The 15,545-nt window shown below is 43.3% G+C and overlaps 1 protein-coding gene across 4 annotated transcripts in view; it reads right to left on the reverse strand.

Annotated features, from left to right (window-relative positions):
• Nucleotides 1-3,260: 3,260 nt before the first annotated feature.
• Nucleotides 3,261-15,545, reverse strand: part of rnf144aa (ring finger protein 144aa) — a 57,862-nt gene continuing 45,577 nt past the window's right edge. For all 4 annotated transcript variants that reach the window (XM_055864306.1, XM_055864305.1, XM_055864304.1 and 1 more), the window contains 4 exons: nucleotides 14,107-14,326; nucleotides 10,842-10,989; nucleotides 10,074-10,163; nucleotides 3,261-8,010 (listed from right to left, as the gene is read on the reverse strand). In XM_055864306.1, coding sequence (XP_055720281.1) covers nucleotides 7,879-8,010; nucleotides 10,074-10,163; nucleotides 10,842-10,989; nucleotides 14,107-14,326 — 590 coding nt within the window. In that variant the 3' untranslated portion in view covers nucleotides 3,261-7,878. The remainder of the gene's footprint in view (nucleotides 8,011-10,073; nucleotides 10,164-10,841; nucleotides 10,990-14,106; nucleotides 14,327-15,545) is intronic.

The raw sequence follows: 15,545 nt of genomic DNA on the forward strand, positions 1-15,545 counted from the left end.
CTGGGGGATGATATATCACGGAGTTGTTATTTGGCGTTAGCAATTGCATTTCAGGCTCGTCTGCTTGACACTTCCAGACCCACATCTGGCAGGAAATAGAAGCACAATGAAAGAAAGAGGGAGAGAAAGAGAGAGAAGAGAGAGAGTGATTAACAAAGGGCTGAAGAGCAGGTGTTGGTTTGACAGGGCCACACAGGACTACAATGTGTGAGGAGAAATGGAAGTTGCTTGCAGAAGGCTTTTCAATAGCTTTAGTGAGCATGTATTCTATAGCTTCTTGATACTCAAAAAGTTCTACAGCTGCACCATCAAGAGCATCCTGAACGGTTGCATCACCGCCTGGTATGGCAACTGCTCGGCATCTGACCAGAAGGCGCTACAGAGGGTAATGCGTACGGCCCAGTACATCACTGTGGCCAAGCTTCCTACCATCCAGGACCTATATACTAGGCTGTGTCAGAGGAAGGCCCAAAACATTGTCGAAGACTCCAGTCACCCAAGTCATAGACTGTTCTCTCTGCTACCACACGGCAAGCGGTACCGGAGCGCCAAGTCTAGGACCAAAAGGCTCCTTAACAGCTTCTACCCCCAAGCCATAAGACTGTTGAACAATTCATAAAATGCCCCTCCCCCTCCCTTTGTTTTTACACTGCTGCTACTCGCTGTTTATTATCTATGCAGTCACTTTACACCTACCTACATGTAAAAAATAACTTGACTAACCAGTATCCCCGCACATTGACTCTGTATCGGTACCACCTCTATATAGCCTCGTTATTTCTATTTTTACTTTAGTTTATTTAGTAAATATTTTAACTCTTTCTTGAACTGCATTGTTGGTTAAGGGCTTCAACTCGGTATGTACAGTACAGAAACCCAAAGCTATACGAAAATAGTTTGAGACCAAAACAACATTGTGAATGGTACCACACAAACATATTACATTTCTATGAATGTACTGCATTTATTTATTAAAATGGTACCAGGAAATGAATGTTGACTATCCTAATTCTCTGTAGTCTTTGTTAATTCTGAGAATCGGTCTCTGTGCAAAGATGATAACAGGAAGAAAATAAAATAAAGGCCATCAGCTACACTATGAATAGACTTGAATGTCGCTCTCTCTTTCCCTCTCAAAAAAAAGATCCTTTGGAAGCTTAGCAACATTAGATTAGAGCCCGGCCGATATGATCTACCTATATTGGCCTTTTAACGCTACATCGGTATCGGCCGATAACTCCACTCATAACCGATATTCCAAAAATAGGAGGGGGAAAAAACGAAATTATTCTCATGGCGTCTTTGTCACAATGTATGAAATCAACATTTGAAGCATAGTTATTGGACAATTGCTCTTTTTTGGATGGCAATTTATGAGAATTCATTGTGGAAAAATGTCACTTTAGCGATTTCCCTGCTGTAAAACGTCGGACCCCCCGCAAAAAATATTGGTCGGCCTGTCTTCAAACAAGACAAGTACATTAATGGCTCTTGCTCACATACTCAACATTAAAACTTCTTATGGCTGGGGGCAGTATTGAGTAACTTGGATGAATAAGGTGCCCAGAGTAAACTGCCTGCTACTCAGTCCCAGAAGCTAAGATATGCATATTATTTGGATAAAAAAACACTCTGAAGTTTCTAAAACTGTTTGAATGATGTCTGTGAGTATAACATAACTCCTATGGCAGGCAAAAACCTGAGAAAAAATCCAACCAGGAAGTTGGAAATCTGAGGTTTGTAGTTTTTCAACTCATCGCCTATCATATATACAGTGCGATATTGGTCATATTGCACTTCCTAAGGCTTCCACTAGATGTCAACAGTCTTTAGAACCTTGTTTGATGCTACTACTGTGAAGGAAGGGGGAATGAGGGCTCTGAGTCAGGGGTCTGGCAGATTGCCATGAGCAGACCACACGCGTTCACGTGAGAGTTAGCTTGCGTTCCATTGCATTTCTGAAGACAAAGGAATTCTCAGGTTGAAACATTATTGAAGATGTATGATAAAAACATCCTAAAGATTGATTCTATACATCGTTTGACATGTTTCTACGGACTGTAACGGAACTTTTGGACTTTGTCTGCTCGCGTCTCATGAATTTGGATTACTGGGCTAAACGTGCGAACAAAAAGGAGGTATTTGGACATAAATTATGTACTTTATCGACCATTTATTGTGGAACTGGGATTCCTGGGAGTGCATTCTGATGAAGATCATCAAAGGTAAATGAATATTTATAACGCTATTTCTGACTTCTGTTGACTCCAACATGGTTTTGTTGTCTGAGCGCTGTACTCAGATTATTGCATGGTTTGCTTTTTCCGTAAAGTGTTTTTTAAATGTGACACAGCGGTTGCATTAAGGAGAAGTATATCTCTAATTCTGTGCATAACACTTGTATCTTATATTGAAGTTTATGACTACTATTTCTGTAAATCGATGTGGCTCTCTGCAAAATCACTGGATGTTTTGGAAGCAAAACATTACTGAACGTAACGCGCTAATGTAAACTGAGATTTTTGGATATAAATATGCACTTTATCGAACAAAACATACATGTATTGTGTAACATGAAGTCCTATGAGTGTCATCTGATGAAGATCATCAAAGGTTAGTGATTCATTTTAATCTCAATTTCTGCTTTTTGTGACTCCTCTCTTTGGCTGGAAAAAATGGCTGTGTTTTTCTGTGACTAGGTACTGACCTAACATAATCCTTTTTGAAATCGGACACTGTGGTGGGATTAACAAGGTTATCTTTAAAATGGTGTGAAATAGTTGTATGTTTGAGGAATTTTAATTATGAGATTTCTGTTGTTTGAATTTGGCGCCCAGCACTTTCACTGGCTGTTGTCAAATCGATCCTGTTAACGGGATCTTAGCCGATCTCAACCATAAGAGGTTAATCTCTATTCAGTGAACTTTACATGACCCGAGCGCTGACTGGAAAGACAATGTCCCATCAAGTGTTGGCTGAGATATGAACATACCATCTTCCAACACCAGAGGGCACACTTGAACATGAGACTCATGTGTTTGGAACTGATGACAGGGACTGGTGAGACATGCATTGCCTTATTCACACCATACGGCCAAAGCTGAGCCAAGCTGTACTGGTCTGGACTGGTTACATATCCACCATAGTTGCTGGAAAGGACAATGCGAAAAGAAAATCTGAGCCAGCACAGTACGATTCAGCCCGACCTATAGCGTGAACTTATGTCAATATGCAGCATTTGTGTCCAGAGGAGAGGCGAGTCACAAAAAACAACCACATTTATTCCATTTCACAGTGTTAGTGGAACAATAGATACATGGGAGAAGCACAATGTGTTTATCCAATGCTCTCCACACATGCCAATTTACAAGGTTACATCTTTTGAAAAGTTGGAAATATGAATCCTTCCACAGTTAACACAAATACAAGCCATTACTGTATGATTTACTGCATCAAAGCCTACAGAACAAGTATAACACAAAGGCAACCTAAAGTACGGTAAGTGTGAAAGTCAAACTTAGAATCCAGGATAAAGGGTACGTCATGACAGAAACCGTCGGACCTTTTGTGCACACAATGTTGTTTCGGACTCCCTAAAATTAAGAGGCACAGTTTGACCTCTTTTTAAAAACATATAGCATTGTTATCATCTGATATAACAGGTTGAAATATAGTTCAGAAGCCCAACAGTGTGAACAAAGAGCAAAATAGGTTTCAAGCCATAGAATATAATTGTGCAACAGGCCTGGTCTCACCTCGAGGTGAATGGAGTTTATGAAATGTTTTGTGTCCCTTCGCTGCATAATGCTGAAAGAAACCTGATGATAACACTAATGACTGTACGAGTCATCGGAGTTTGATTGGTATACTGGCAAAATCAGTTGAGTCAGAGGACTTTGTGACAAGCATTCAAGATTCTCTCAGCTCAAAGCCCCTCTAAACCAAATGGAAGATGAGAACTTGTTTCCACTTCTCTTGAATGTACATTTCCTATAGTCACGCAATGCCATCCTCCCAAGTCTCTGAGTTATGAGGAAGCCTGGAAATAGAGGCTACATTTCTTAAAATTACAATCCCCGAACCCCTTTAATAAGGACAACAAAAAGTGTCGTTGACAGCTTTACACATTTCCAAAGAGAAGGCAATATTTAATGGGCAGGGCCGGCTATAGCCTTTTGGGGCCCTAAGTGAGATTTGTTTGGGGGACCCCCACCTAGCGGGATCTTTTTTATTAGTGGCCCCCGTCTTGACGATGGGGGATTTCCTGCAGTTCTATAAAAAAATCCTCTGCGTGCGCAGCTTTGAGCAACAATTTAAGGAAAACGTACAGAAAGTTTAACTATACACACATCCCCAGGCGTTTTTTTAGATAACAGTTATTCTAGTTATGCTAATGTTAGCTAGCGAGCTGAATGGCTGAATGCCTATGACTGAATACCTCGATATAACTGGCAATTAATCACAATTCATTCTTTTCATTGTTTGACAGACCTCATTTCCACAGGTCTGAGGTTGGAATAATACTGTGAATGTGTGAACATGATATTTCCCTTTTAGTGTTTAAGCTGTTTGAAAAGACTGTCTGAAATGTCATCCTGTTTTCATGGAATGGTGTTTTGGCCTTCCATGGTGACATCACCATGCAGTAAATTAGTTAATAGACCAACAAGAAAGAGAGTTCCAAACCTTTTTGCCAATAACAGCTACTTTTCAGTTTTCCCCTCCCCACTCAGACCACTCCCAGACAATCCTAGCAAAAATGTTGCCTGAGAAATTGCTCTTAGCTAAGAAGCCATCTTTGTTTATTTTTTACCATTTTAATTGAAAACAATCACAGAAATGATTGGATATTGAGATGAAAATGGCTGCATTGGACCTTTAAAGCATGTTTTCTTCTGCAATTTGACATACTTTGCCATGGGGTGGGGATATTTGCAATTGTAGAAATGTCAGGTAATTCTACAAATTTTGCCATGGGGCAGAAAGAAAACATTTCAGGTTTACAGCCAATTTACTGCAATTCTACACATTTTATAATGACTTATGCCATGTTAATATGATATCGGCGTGAGAATGACCAACACAATCAAAAACGGGGACCCCCTGGAGGTCAGGGCCCCTGGGCACGTGCCATGCATGCCCGGTAGGTATGTGGCCATGATTACTACGAGTTAGATAGATGGCTAGACTAAGTACCACTCTGAAAATTGTTAACTGACATTGCTAATTGACTGTCAGTGAGTGACATAAGAGAACAACTGCTAATGCACAACAAAATTCCAAAATGGCACCTGGTGTACTCTACTTCTCTTAGTCGCAATAGAAAGTCGAGACCCTGATTGGCTTATGCCTGGAACTGGCCATACGGACATAAGATCTCCACTTTTACTTTACAAACCTTAAAACGCTTGAAACTATTCACTCACTCTCGATCGCCACCCACAAGACTTGCTTGGCATGATTGTCACCCAAAGACACGGTCAGCTCAGTGATCCACATGCTCAGTTGGGACCTTCATATTCCCTATTGCCAGAAAATAAGGGTAAATTAGCTCAACTGAATTTTTTTTTTTTTTTTTTTTTTCTTTTTTTCTTTGACTACTTGCATGCATTAAGGATTAACGGGAAATGATGAGGCTAAAGGTACGAGGTACTGAAAAGTTAAGGCTAATGTTTTCTTTGTGTGTGGTGGCTACCATGAGCTAGAGGTGAATGGCTAATGCTAGTTCCAGTAACTGCCATACCCACTCTTCAAATGCTACGTGGAGACCAATACGGAAGAGCAAAATAAAAAACCCTGGGATTTATGCAGAAGAGTATCTCAGCATTCTATATGTAGTCTACAGTAGTCCCGGATTTGTTTGCGCTTTTTCCCTAATCCATTGTCAAGCCAGTTTTGCGTGACAATTTCATAAGGAGTTGGCAAGAGAGCAGAAACAGACTGCCACCCAGGATTCTCTGTACGTGTTCCAAAGTGGCTTATTGATGGCGGAACGCCAATGACCGATCTCTTGAGTTTAAATGTGTTTCAGAGTGAGAAATGGTGTCGCTACAGTAAATGCCTCCTCACCACACGTTCTGATGGAACAACTTAAGGGAAAACGATGGTGATGAAATAATGTATGGCTTCCCTGATAGATAAAAAATCAAATCAAATCAAATGAAACGGATGTAAGTCAACCGCCCTTTTGTGAAATTCTACTGTATGATGTGATAAATGGCACATGGAATCTGGTATAACATACTGGACCACTTGATATGACCACACTGTTAGCAAGACTAAGATAGGAAATGTACAAACTTGCATAGATACAGTCATGTGTAGAGCAGTTTTCAGATGTGTCCTAAACAGTCCAGTGAAGTTCTTGACATTTTATATCCCTGCAAAGGTTGCAGTAGCTGCATGTAGTGAGAGCTCTCGACGTGCTCCCAACAAAAACGTTGACAACAATACCACTAACATTATGCAAGTTTGCCACAGATTCACACAATTAAAAAATACATTGTATAGGATTATTGTTCATTACAGTAGTTGGATATATGACCAACATCAATGTAATATAGATCATATGAAGGGACATCTTTGTATCAGAGAGACAATTTAATTTCCTATGCTCTACCTGAAAATAGACAGGTTTTAATGAATGACTGATGCATTAAACAAATTCATTATTTAAGTGTGCTTTCACAAGGACGGAATTGGACAATGGCCATGTGTTTTTGTAAGACAGTTTTTTCTTCTTCTGAATACTGGAGGTGGCTTTTTTGGCTTTGTTTCTTATTCATTTAAGGCCATTTGTTGCTATGTGGCTAAATATTATTCTTATTTGAGTTGAGAGGAACTCAGAACACCACGACATCTATAATAAAGTATTCCATTCGACAACACAAGTCAGAACCAGTTCCGGATGGTTTGTTCACGTCTGTGTGGACGGGGAGATGAATGTTCAGGGCCCATGTTCACAAAGTGTCTTGAAGTAGGAGTATCGATATAGGATCAGTTTTGTCTTGCCTAGATGAGCACTCCTACTCTGAGACTCTTCGACAAACACAGGACCAGGAGTCCTCTTTTTGGGCTGTGAGAAGGAGTTTGGGACACCCTCTCAAAAAGACACATATAGGAGTTCAAATCCATTTTGTCAAAAGAATAACTTCTTGCTGATAGTGGGAACAGAGCAAAAGATTACAGAAACACAGACATCACCAAGAGAACGTGCTGTACAGGGGAGTGAGAGACAGAAAACCTCCCAACTCCCGCCCCGGTTCTTAAAGCGACAAACGGAGAGTCTTTAATGTGCCAACAGAGTAAACACAAAACGTTTGTCAAAACGTAACTCCAGTGCTATTTCCTGTATGTTGAGAGCTAAAAAGAGAGAGAAGAGGGGTGGAAAGCTTTGTGCTCGACAAACCAACAAAAACAAGTCGACTGAAACGAGTTTAAGGTGAAGCTCCTCCAATAGTAGCAGCTCCTGCATGAAAATGTCTCTGACATCACGTCTTTATTTATCTCTTGATAAAACATCCTCTTCTTCTTCGGTTCTGTACTACACCACTGTCTGTAGCTCACCTCAAGGCCTCAGAGTGGCCCTGCTACAGTAAACGGACACATGCCCCCAAGCCCACAGAGAGGCGCATCATTGTCGTCCTCAAAGCCTGACCTCTGTGAACCCATCTTCCACCAGGCCAGGGAGCACAGGGTCAACACAACTCCTCTCCCACCATGACACTGCGAGCGATATGGATCGGGACGCGGCTGGGCCCGAGACAGTGCAGCTAGGCCCCAGCCCCGTTAAATGAAGCGCCGCAAGAAGCTTGGAGGGAGAAAACAGAAGGGGCGAAAAATAAATATGGCCGCCTGCTTAGATGAGTGAGGCGGGGTTTAGGTGGGCAGGGGGTCGTCGTCCCCTTTGCTGCACTTGCACTTACAGCAGAGGACAAAGGGCGTGGCCAGGAGGAGAAAGGGAGAGGCCACCAGCAGGAGAAGGCCGAAGCCAGCGAAGATCCCCACCACCTTGGAGAAAGAGAGAGAGGAGAGAGAGTAAGAGACTGCAAACAAGACAGAGGCACCAGCAAATAAGAGACCTTTTGTTTAGCCACACTGCAAACATATAACTAAAGACTATCACTAAGGAAGAACACAATTGGCACTATATGGAAAATACTTTGAAAAAACAGAACTAGCGTATGAGAGATCCCTTAACAAGATAACGCACACCAAATTATTTCCACTTCCCTTCTCAAAACTTGCTCTCTTTCGACGTGATCATATCCCGTGCGAGTTATTTTCAATCTTTGTAGTGCAAGTCTCCCATCTCACCACACGGGGGCATCATATACGAGCAGAAACATCTCAGCTACAAAATGGCCTTCGAAAGTAGCAATTGCACGCAATCCTGCCTTCTTAGAATAAATGAATGGACTTCTGCCAGTGTCAGAGTAGGAGAGTCATTTTGAGGCTCATCCAGGGCGGGCCAATGAAGGACAAGACAGCAGAGAGTGGCATCCTATGACAAAGACCTTTTGATAAAATAGCTCCATGCATGTACATACATTGTTGTTGCCATCCATTCTTGTGTATTTCTGTCCACTTCCCCCTTTTTGGAGGTCTTAGTAGTCACATTATTTACCCAGACCAGCTCCCCATGAACCTTTAGTTGCACCGGCATACCTGTGTGTTAACATGAGATCCTATTTGCTCAGATCAACCAACCCTTGGCAAAGCTACCGTACGTAATAGACCATGTCTGGTCTGAGAACAGCAAGCATCGAGAGCGGTGACCTTCATTCCTTCTATGGCGTCCCTAGCGGATGCAACCCCCTCAGCTCAAATCTCAAAACTGATTTGAAAATCAGATACAGAGGCGAAAAGAGAAAACACAGAAGCTAAGCTTTCTTAATAAAAAGGCAGGATATAGTAGGGCCTTAATTATATATTAGGGCCTTAATTAAGAAAATGTCTGAGTAGGAATGCTGATCTAGGATCTGTTTTTGCCATAATGAATAAGATTACATTGACAGGGAGGACCTCATCCTAGATCAGCACTTCTTTTGTGAATAAGGGCCCCGGGGTCCTTTCTGTGTGTGTTATGCATTCATGAGGAGCTAAAGAGAGAGACTGGGCTTGGGGAGCAGTGAGGTTGCATGGGCTGGGTGAAGGAGGTGCAGTACCACAAGCTGTAATCATGCTCAAATGACTCAGCCTGTCCTACTGGGCAACAGATGTCAGTGTGTACGCTAGCGTTCACAACGCTCTGTTAAACCCGGGAAATGTGCTCGTCTATGACTAGATATGTGCCGGATGATAGCTACAGCTGAACAATGACTGGGTGATGACCGGGTGAACAAGAACATATATAACGTCTACTCAATATTCTCATTCGATATTAGAATCAGAATTCTGAAGGATGTGTTGACTTTTATTTCGTAATGTATGGCATGCATTATGTATGTTGTAACTGAACAGCTTAACAGTACCATCAAATAATATTGCGCGACTTTGGTTTTAATGAATATCATTGTTTTATCCAGTCAACTCGGAGGTGTCCGCATGGTCCTAAAGCACACCGTTGCCTCATTTTGTATCACGTTCCAATGACAAAACTGGGGGGGGGACAAAAATGACATTTCAAAATGTGCAGTGAACGTTGCGCCCCCTGCTTTTTACTTTAGAGATTGCGCCAAAGTAAAAGCATTACTCTAACCCATAAGTGGCGTGCAACATGTCCACATATTATACACAGAAAGAAATGATAAGAAAGCAATGCTGGAGACATGTTGACACTAACAACAACGGGCCAACACACAGAGCACATCGACCAAGCTGTGCTCTCCTACCGACTAGTGTTTTCACAGAGCACCATCCATGTTTATTCACGTTAAACATGTGTGGAAGTGTGTGGAAGTGTTTGGGTGAGGTGAAAGGTGTGTGCATGTTCCCTGCCACATGCTGCAGACATAGGGGAAGTCCAGTGTGTGTGTGAGTGAGTGAGTGTGAGAGAGAGAGAGAGAGAGAGAGAGAGAGAGAGAGAGACAAGGGAGGAAAGTGGGCGCACTAACTTTACTCACTAACTTTACCTGTGTTCTGTGCCAGATGACAGACGCCCTGGAGTGGCCCAGTTTGTTTCGACAGGGCCCTTTGTCATAGTGGATCAGGAGGAAGTCATCCTGTGTCACACACACACACACACACACACACACACACACACACACACACACACACACACACACACACACACACACACACACACACACACACACACACAGAAAGAGGAGAAAAGAATGATCTATCATTAGTACTGAGAGGTAGGCTGCTTGGAGAAAATTGCTTTTAAATTACCAGTGTGGTGTAAGATCGCCTGTGGTCTGCAATTAGAATTGACTTAAGCCACTGCCAGTAAAGCCTCCTAGCCTCCTACAAGCCCAGATAAAATCCCACCGTTTCAGTTCCATTGTCTTGTATCAAACATCATAAAAACGGGTTTGGATTTAGAAATCCATCCGCCTGCAGCCTTATCACACCTCCTGCAGTGCTGTTATTCCCTGATAACACATTGGATCACTGCTCACACTGCTAACACCAGACATGCGAAATATACACAGAGTGAATTCTATGCACATTTCAGACTGCTGTATTGAAGTCAGGACCAACATACTGAAAAGGGAAATGAAAACCCATTTGCAAAGATACGTGTGTATTATTCTATACGAACATGTTGCAGCAGCACAGATGTGGGGAGGGGTTTTGGGGAAACATTGGGACAAAGTTCGACTCATATCCAGGGGCTCCAGAAAGTTCCACTAGAAAGGGGTGTGTGTGCGCGTGCGACAGGGTTCTCTACTCACGTCCAGTGACTCCAGGCAGTACCAGCAGAAGGCGTGTTTGCAGTTCTTGCACATCATCTGGGCACAGCCCTCGTCCCTCTCGATGTACACCTTACACTTGGGACAGCGCTTGATGGGACCATCGTCATCGTCACTCTTGTAGAAGGAGCTGAAGAGACACGGTGAGAGAGCAATGTTCAGTGTGTTTCGTTTCTTAAACAAATGTTGGTTGAAACAATTGCTTTTGCTGAATGACGCTAAAGAACAAAGACCATGAGACAGAGATCCAGAATGCCACAAGAGATTATCCACTCAGTGTTTATCATGCCACAGATCTTGAACAGCCTTTGTTAATGTACAATAGATCTAAGCTTGCAATAAACATCAACAGAATTTGCTCCTAACACCTGAAATGCAAACGAAATGAGAAACGAGAAACTCCTTTCAGGATTTTCTTTCTTCTATTCATCTTAAAGGCAGGTCTTTTGTGTCCTTTTCCCACCTGAGTGCTGCTGACTCTTGAAGGCCAGAAAGGAGAGCAGGTGATGCTGTCGGCTGTCCTCTCAAGTGTCAGAGAGGCGGACAGACAACAAGCACATTCATTTTCTGAGCCAATTATCCAGCTATTGATCGCATCTGGCCAGAGTGAATTAATGCACACCTTTCGTGTCCTACTTCATTTGACACCCTGGCAGTCATTTTGTAACTAAACAGGACTTTCGGATTCTAGCTTTTGCTCTGGAAGGAACGGGATAGAGGCCTGAATGTAATGGAATACTGGCTAAAGATCAGAAGGTAAAATACCTGGATCAGTGTGAGGATTAAGGAGAGAGTGTCCTTCTCCTGAATGCTGGCTGTTATGTCAGAGGAATGTCATGGGAGAAATAAAAAATAAAATAAAAAAATCGTATCAGCAAAAGGCAGCAAGATCCAGGCAAAATGTGAAAAGTCCAGAGTAATACATTTGCCCTTTGCAGTAATTGCTGCATGTGTCAGCTGGGTGCAGATCGGGCTAACAGTGTACGTGGAGTCCATTCGAATTAGGACACTAATTTCCCACACTCTTGAAGGGGAGAGAGGAGAAGAACGTACTCCAGAGCTTATTGTTTAGATAAGTGCAGTATGTACAGTAATCACAGTAAGAGCCTTACAAGCCATACTTGGAGTCCTGACAGGGGTAGAGAGAGAGAGAGAGAGAGAGAGAGAGAGAGGAGGCGCCAGAGTTTAAAGGGGAAGTTCAGGATTTTACAACTTGATGTTAGATGGTTCGCAAGCTAAAAGTAGTCTATGGGCCTGGAAAAACTATAATCCATGGCTAGAGTTCAAGTTAGATGAAGTTTGTTGTGGCTGTTTAGAGAAAACAACTATGGATTACAGTTTCTTCTGGCCCATAGACTACTTTTTCAGGGTGAGGAACCATCTAACATTAAGTTGTAAAGTCCAAAACTTTCCCTTTAAACCACTGTGGCCTTTCGTGACATCTGAGGACAACTCCACAACCCTCCCTCTCTCTCGCTTTATGTTTAGATATACTTTTGTGTGTATATATATATACACTGCTCAAAAAAATAAAGGGAACACTTAAACAACACAATGTAACTCCAAGTCAATCACACTTCTGTGAAATCAAACTGTCCACTTAGGAAGCAACACTGATTGACAATAAATTTCACATGCTGTTGTGCAAATGGAATAGACAAAAGGTGGAAATTATAGGCAATTAGCAAGACACCCCCAAAAAAGGAGTGATTCTGCAGGTGGTGACCACAGACCACTTCTCAGTTCCTATGCTTCCTGGCTGATGTTTTGGTCACTTTTGAAAGCTGGCGGTGCTCTCACTCTAGTGGTAGCATGAGACGGAGTCTACAACCCACACAAGTGGCTCAGGTAGTGCAGCTCATCCAGGATGGAACATCAATGCGAGCTGTGGCAAGAAGGTTTGCTGTGTCTGGCAGCGTAGTGTCCAGAGCATGGAGGCGCTACCAGGAGACAGGCCAGTACATCAGGAGACGTGGAGGAGGCCGTAGGAGGGCAACAACCCAGCAGCAGGACCGCTACCTCCGCCTTTGAGCCGGAGGAGCACTGCCAGAGCCCTGCAAAATGACCTCCAGCAGGCCACAAATGTGCACTTTCCTCCGGAAGCAACGTCAGCACAAGAACTGTTCGTCGGGAGCTTCGTGAAATGGGTTTCCGTGGCCGAGCAGCCGCACACTAGCCTAAGATCACCATGCGCAATCCCAAACGTCTGCTGGAGTGGTGTAAAGCTCGGCGCCATTGGACTCTGGAGTCGACAGACAAAATCTCGGTTTGACTCGTGGCTAAATAGAAGCCAGTCCCCGCAGCAATGTTTCAACCTCTAGTGGAAACTTATCCCAGAAGTGTGGAGGCTGTTACAGCAGCAGAGCCCATGATTTATGAATGAGACGTTCGACGAGCAGATGTCCACATACTTTTGGTCATGTACTGTAGCTTAGCCACTGGGCCACCACATTCTAGAGTTTTAAGTAGACAAATCATCCAAATGCAGGTTGGCTAAGAGTTAGGGCCTTGACTTCTATTGGCTCCTTATACTGACATATTATGACTTCCTCTATGACCTTGGTCAACCCCGGCTAGCCTTATCTGAGCCCACGGGTCCCAGCACTATCATCAGGCAATCTGCTCCAGCAATACACTCAGTCATATTAAATATGCACTAGAAGGCACTAGATGACTAGTGCCTGGATGGTTATGCATGAGAGCAGCTGGCTTCATGGAGACATCAACACAGCGGTAGCTAGGCTGGTATCCAGGGTGGTAAATACAGGTTCCCACGGGGACCAGAGGCTGTGTCCTCACAGTGTCCTCAGTAGAGGGGTGAGAGCAGGTGAGGGCAGATCATCAACCACAGGAGAAAACAACTACGAGTGTACGTGTGTGTGGATAATGGCACCAGGGTTTCCAGGGTAAGGACATCATTCCTGTCAAACGTACGAGTTTATTGTCTCAACAACACAGTGTTTACAGTGTGGCTCATTGCGGAAAGCCAGTTACCCCGATTGATTGAATGAGAACCTAATGTTTTTTGGGATGAAATGTCATTCAACGGTCACGGAGTCTAACCTCTCTCAACTAGCTTGAGGAGGTGATGGGGAGGAGAGTGCGATTGAGATGGTGAAGACAGAGGAGGAAGAAGAGGAAAAACTCCAGCTCCCTCTATACCTGGTCTCTAGGGATATCAAAGAATTGATGAGGTGGAGAGGAAGTGATTGATATGATGAAGGAAGGGGAGAGTCCAGTTCCATACCTGGTCTCTCCAGGTAGGAAAGCGGTGATGGGCAGGTTGTTCTCCTGGGGTGGGCAGACCTGCCCGGGGTGCCAGTTAGCCTTGCAGGCCGAGCAGAACTCCAGGGTGCACACGGCACACTTCACCAGCTGGGGCTGCGCCACCTCCATCTCCTTCAGCTGGCACACTGCCTGGCACGACGACGATGGGCACCACGTCCGGCACGGGTCCAGAAGCACCTCTGTGGTGGCACAAAACCAGGTGTCACCACCAACAGTTCTGTATACAGTGACTGCTTCCAAAGCATGGTGACAGGCCATGAGGTCATGAGGTGATTATAGCACCTATGTCTCTGTGTTAACACACACACACATACACAATTTCTCATTTGCAATGGCTTTTTGTACAGATGGATCCATCTGTAATCTGTGCAAAAAGCCATTGCAAATGAGAAAGTGTGTGTGTGTGTGTTAACAAAGACATAGGCATTATGTGCCGGACGTGGTTTACTACTTTACTGTTGATAGTTGTCTTTTTTCGTGTCTATTAACAAAACATTTATCTTTTTATTTCATGCTTTTGACCGATGCACAAGTACACACTCTCGGAAGCACAAGTGTCATTTGACATATGCACACACAGATCAGCGGCTAAATCAACATCTATTTTTCTCCAATCACCCTATTTAAATGTGCTTCTACCAAACTAAAAAGAAAGTTGGCAGACGCTCAATGTTTGGTCTGTGGCTACAAAACAAGTCCAACCATCCTGTCCCAATGACTAACACACACTGCTTGCCATCACATGGCTCTGTTCTGTTGACCCTCGCATGTTCCTCAGTCTGTTGCTGTTGAACCAAAATGGCCGCCCCCTGCCCTCCTGTCTGTGCTGCTCTGGCTCTGCGTCTCTCCATCCCTGTGTGTCTGTGTTTGTGCCTTTGGGTGGGTGGAGTACCTTCGAGGCACATGCCATATAGAGTGGGTGTGCAAGTCTGGCTGAGGTTAGCGTGGGAACCCCATGTCACAGATTAGCGCATATCATAATCACAATATTATTCACATTTTTGATGGTATTTGAGGTTTGTTAATAATAAAAGTTCTAAATGTGCTTTATGAGTAGCGTATGACCTTAGGGTGGCATTTGTATGACCATAAATGGGGCTTTGACCATTCTGATTGTTTTATACTGTTCAATGAAACTTCAACCAAAAGTTGGAATATAGTAGGCACTTTGAATAGTGAAAAAAAATAGGGCTATTGGGACAGGCAAGGAACCAAAGTGTTGGTCAGTGTTTCCCAGTGGACAATAATGAATGCTACATTAAAAAAAAATGTATTTTACTGTTGCTTTGATGTAGCTAAAATGTCCATGCTTTGCCTATTCCTCTCATATTTAGAATATACCATTGCGCAAACATGCTGATCTAGGCCTACACCAGCACTGGTATCAGGCTGTATTAG

Source organism: Salvelinus fontinalis, chromosome 16 (assembly GCF_029448725.1).
Source record: "Salvelinus fontinalis isolate EN_2023a chromosome 16, ASM2944872v1, whole genome shotgun sequence".
NCBI lineage: Eukaryota > Metazoa > Chordata > Actinopteri > Salmoniformes > Salmonidae > Salvelinus > Salvelinus fontinalis.